Source organism: Octodon degus, unplaced genomic scaffold, assembly GCF_000260255.1.
Source record: "Octodon degus isolate 3935 unplaced genomic scaffold, OctDeg1.0 scaffold00083, whole genome shotgun sequence".
Classification (NCBI taxonomy): Eukaryota; Metazoa; Chordata; class Mammalia; order Rodentia; family Octodontidae; genus Octodon; species Octodon degus.
The window spans coordinates 11,575,785-11,579,668 of NW_004524659.1; the positions used below are offsets into that span (position 1 = coordinate 11,575,785).

General features: G+C 60.8%; 1 protein-coding gene across 1 annotated transcript; it reads left to right on the forward strand.

The window, feature by feature from the left end:
- Positions 1-516: 516 nt before the first annotated feature.
- Positions 517-2,820, forward strand: Zfp36 (ZFP36 ring finger protein). The gene is made up of 2 exons (XM_004636806.3): positions 517-593; positions 1,276-2,820. The coding sequence occupies exons 1-2, from the start codon at positions 570-572 to the stop codon at positions 2,194-2,196; spliced, it is 945 nt and encodes a 314-aa protein (XP_004636863.1). The 5' UTR covers positions 517-569; the 3' UTR covers positions 2,197-2,820.
- Positions 2,821-3,884: the final 1,064 nt, after the last annotated feature.

The following is a 3,884-nucleotide window of genomic DNA, read 5'->3' on the forward strand; positions in this document are numbered from 1 at the left end:
TGTAGCCTTCTGCCCTTGCGGTTTTGTGTGTGCAGGTGTTTCTCAGTTTTTCCTCCTTTTCTTCAGCCAAGCTTCTCCCTCAGAAATTGTCTCTTGGACTGTCACCTGTGTCCCCGCCCCGCCTCTTCCCACCCGCCTCTCCCTCTCGGCGTCGGTCTCTCGCTGCGTCTCTGTATTTCTCCGTCTGCCTCTCGCCTTATCTCCGTTTCTTCTAGTTTATCTCTCACGCGCGCCCTCTCGGTCTGTTCCTTAGTCAGTTGCCCCTGCAGTCCTGCCCCCACCTTTGCCCCAGTTCTCTCTGCCACTCAACTTGTCCAACCTTGAAAACTGGGCAAATACCCTCATCCCACTCCCTACCCGGCGGGTCGCATCCTCGACGGGGGCGGGCGGAAGGGGACTGGCTGGAGTCCTGGCGAGCTCGGCCGCAGCGCGCGTCCGGGAAGCGCCCTGGCCCCGCCCCCGGCCCCGCCCCCGGCTCCGGCCTATAAGAAGCGGCTTCACCGGGCTGGCAGCAGCAGGACTTCAGCGCCCCGAGTTTTAGCCTGCCGCTCCTGGCTCCTCGCGCCGCTATGGACCTCTCTGCCATCTACGAGGTAAGCCTGGTTTGACACCCTCGTTCTTTTAGCGCCTTAAACCCCTGCCTGAGACGCCCACCCTCCTCCTCCTCCTCCTCCGGCCAGCCTGATTCCTCTCAGGGTGAAAATGGAGCCTGCAACTCCAGCGTCTTGGCCTGAACCCGGGTGGGGCGGCCCCTGGAGAGAGGAGGGAAGCTGGCGTACTTTTCTCAAAGTAGGGTTCTCTGGAGACGGAAGTGGCCCCACACCTGGCTCTCCCTAAGTTGCTGAGGCCGCGGGTTTGCGCGGAGGCGTCTCTGGGGTGGAAGTCTCAGAGCTTGGGAAGGCAGCTTTATGTCCCCGCTTCTGAGGGAAGTCTTGGAGATCCGAGCGCTTGGGTCTGTTGGGAAACCGTACAACCCGGTGACCGGTTGTATCTGGGAAGGGCCTGAGAGTCAAAATTGGGGAGTAGTTTGGGCTCTGGCGTTAGGGTCCCCTCAGGATGCGTCCGTGCAAGCTAGGATTTCTGGGTTCCTGCGGATGGGCTTCAGTGGTGGATCAACTTGAGGACTTTTCTTATCCGGATCCCTGGAGAATCCACAGGTTTCAGAGATCGGGTGGGGCTCAGGTCTGGAGCCCACAAACCGGACTGGCAGGCTCTTGAAGTGCCCCGCAGCTGGGGCGGGCGTTTCTGGTGTCCTTACCAAACCCTTTCCCACAGAGCCTCCTGTCGCTGAGCCCTGACTTGTCACCCGACCACGGAGAAACTGAGCCTTCGGGAATCTGGAGCCTGAACTTGCCTGATTCTGGCTCCTCTGGGGTCACCCCCCGCCTGCCCGGCCGCTCCACCAGCCTCGTGGAGGGCCGTAGCTCTGGCTGGGTACCCCCACCGCCGGGCTTCGCGCCCCTGGCTCCCCGCGCTGGCCCAGAGCTGTCGCCCTCACCCACCTCACCTACTGCGACCTCGACCACCTCTTCTCGCTACAAGACGGAGCTCTGTCGAACCTTCTCCGAGAGTGGGCGCTGCCGCTACGGGGCCAAGTGCCAGTTCGCCCATGGCTTGGGTGAGCTGCGCCAGGCCAATCGCCACCCCAAGTACAAGACGGAACTCTGCCACAAGTTCTACCTCCAGGGCCGCTGCCCCTATGGCTCCCGCTGTCACTTCATCCATAATCCCAGCGAGGACTTGGCAGCCCCCGGCCACCCGCCACACGTGCTGCGCCAGAGCCTCAGCTTCTCGGGCCTGCCCTCGGGTCGCCGCACTTCCCCGCCTCCACCGGGCCTGACCGGCCCCTCCCTGTCCTCCTGTTCTTTCTCGCCCTCCAGCTCCCCACCCCCACCTGTTGACTTTCTCCTTTCCCCCTCCGCCTTCTCCGCTGCCCCTGGGGCCCCGGTGGCCCGGAAGGAGCCCACCCCAACCTGCTGCCCTTCTTGCCGAAGGACCACCCCCGGTGGCGTCTGGGGTCTGGCTCGCAGCCCCTCTGCACACTCCTTGGGATCCGATCCCGACGAATACGCCAGCAGCGGCAGCAGCCTGGGCGGGTCCGACTCACCTGTGTTTGAAGCTGGGGTCTTTACAACCCAGCCCCCTTCAGCCCCGCGGCGCCTCCCCATCTTCAATCGCATCTCTGTTTCTGAGTGACAAGTGACCCCCTAGTACAGATCAGCCGGGTCTCGAGGGGGGGACTCCCAATGTAATAGGCGTGGCCCTCCCCCCACATTCCAAAATGCATTAACCCACTCCCCTGAAGCCGCACCGGGGCAGGTCCCCGGTGTGCGGAGTCCAGTCAGTGTTCCCGGTGTTGGGTAGAGTGTTTTCTGGGATCTTGCGATGTAGCATGTTTGAGGGGCCAGGGAGCTCTCTCCGCTGTCCAGTTCTGTCTCCTGGAATCTTACATGCTGTGAATAGTAGGCCCCCTCCCCAGTTTTTTCTAGACCTGCATTTCCAGTGTCTGGTGATTGGAGCCTCCCCTGAGGGAGAATCCTGGTGCTCAAATTTCCCTCCACAAGCAAGTAGCCAAAGCCATTGCCAAGTCCCAGCCCCCAAAGTGGGCCCCTTATTTATGACGACTTTATTTATTCTAATAAGATTTTATAGTATTTATATATATTAGGTCGTCCGCTTCCCTTGTAATTTTTTCTTTTTTTGTAATATTAGAAAATGGTATAATTATTATAAGTTGCCATAATATTAATATATATTGTTACCTCGAAAATTATTTTTGTTTTTAAATTTGTTAAATAAAGAATATGCGTGTAAAACTGGCATTCCGAGTGTTTGGAGGCCTAGTGGCAGGACGAAAGGTGGGAGGACTTGAAACTTGTAGAAGCTGGGGTGAGGTGAACCCGTGCGGAGCTTACCTGGAAGGAAGTGACGTCACCGACCCGGCCGTTCACCTGAGTGGGCGGGGCCAGGTGAGGTCACCCGGTAGGAACCGGGAGAGCCAGCTCTCTGGCCGTGGGGGGGGGTTGTGCTCGGCCGGTTCCTTGACCCAGCTCGAGCGGGCGGGGACGGGATGTTTCCGTCCCCACGAGGCCAAGGCGGGCGGGCTGGGCGGCGTGTGAGGACGGAATGTGCCGGAACGCAAGCCCAGCGCGGGCGGGGGCGGTCAGGCTGTTGGGGTGAGGCGGCGGGGAGAGTACCCCGAGCCTCCGAACTCCCGAGTTAGGGGACAGACTTTGGAAAAAGGGGCTTTTTCCGGTACTGGGGGTTGACCCCAGGGCCTTCGCACAGAGCAACAGTGCCAGACGGTCTCCTCAGTCACTAAACTGGCAGGATTTGAATTTGGGATCCTCCAGTTTCGGCTTCTCCGAGTTATGGGATTATGGGGTAGAGAGGTTTTTGAAGTCTCAGAGTAGACAATCTCGGTCCTCTGAACTCAGGCTGTGCCGGTGGCGACTTTGAATCTGAACGCTCTGGTGTCCCCGGAATTACGAGATCCTGGCTTTCCCGGGCCCTGAGAGCTGGGGCCTCGCGCGGCGGCGCTGCGTAGGTCGGGCCGCGCCTCGGGGCGGGGCGGCGCCGCGTCCTCGGACCTTAGAAGGCAAGAGGAGTGTGGGGCCGCGGGCAGGGGGGCCGCCCGGAAGCCGCCCCGCGTCAGCCCTGCGCCCCGCCCTCCTCGACCCTCTCTTCCCCTCCCCACCACTTCCCCCTCGCTCCTCCTTGGTCTTCCCCTCCCCCTCCCTCACTTCCTCCTTTTACCCGTCCCGCCTCCGCCTCCCCTGTTACCCCTCACCCCCTTCCCTGCCAGCCTCCCCACACTCCTGTCCCTTATGTCCTCGCTTGTAGCTCCTTTCCTTCCCACTGTTTTCCTTCCCTGCTAACCCATG

Coding starts and splice junctions, on each gene's coding strand:
- Zfp36 (XM_004636806.3), top strand. CDS start 570: ATGGACCTCTCTGCCATCTACGAG. Junction 594..1,275: donor ACCTCTCTGCCATCTACGAG/GTAAGCCTGGTT, acceptor CCTTTCCCACAG/AGCCTCCTGTCGCTGAGCCC.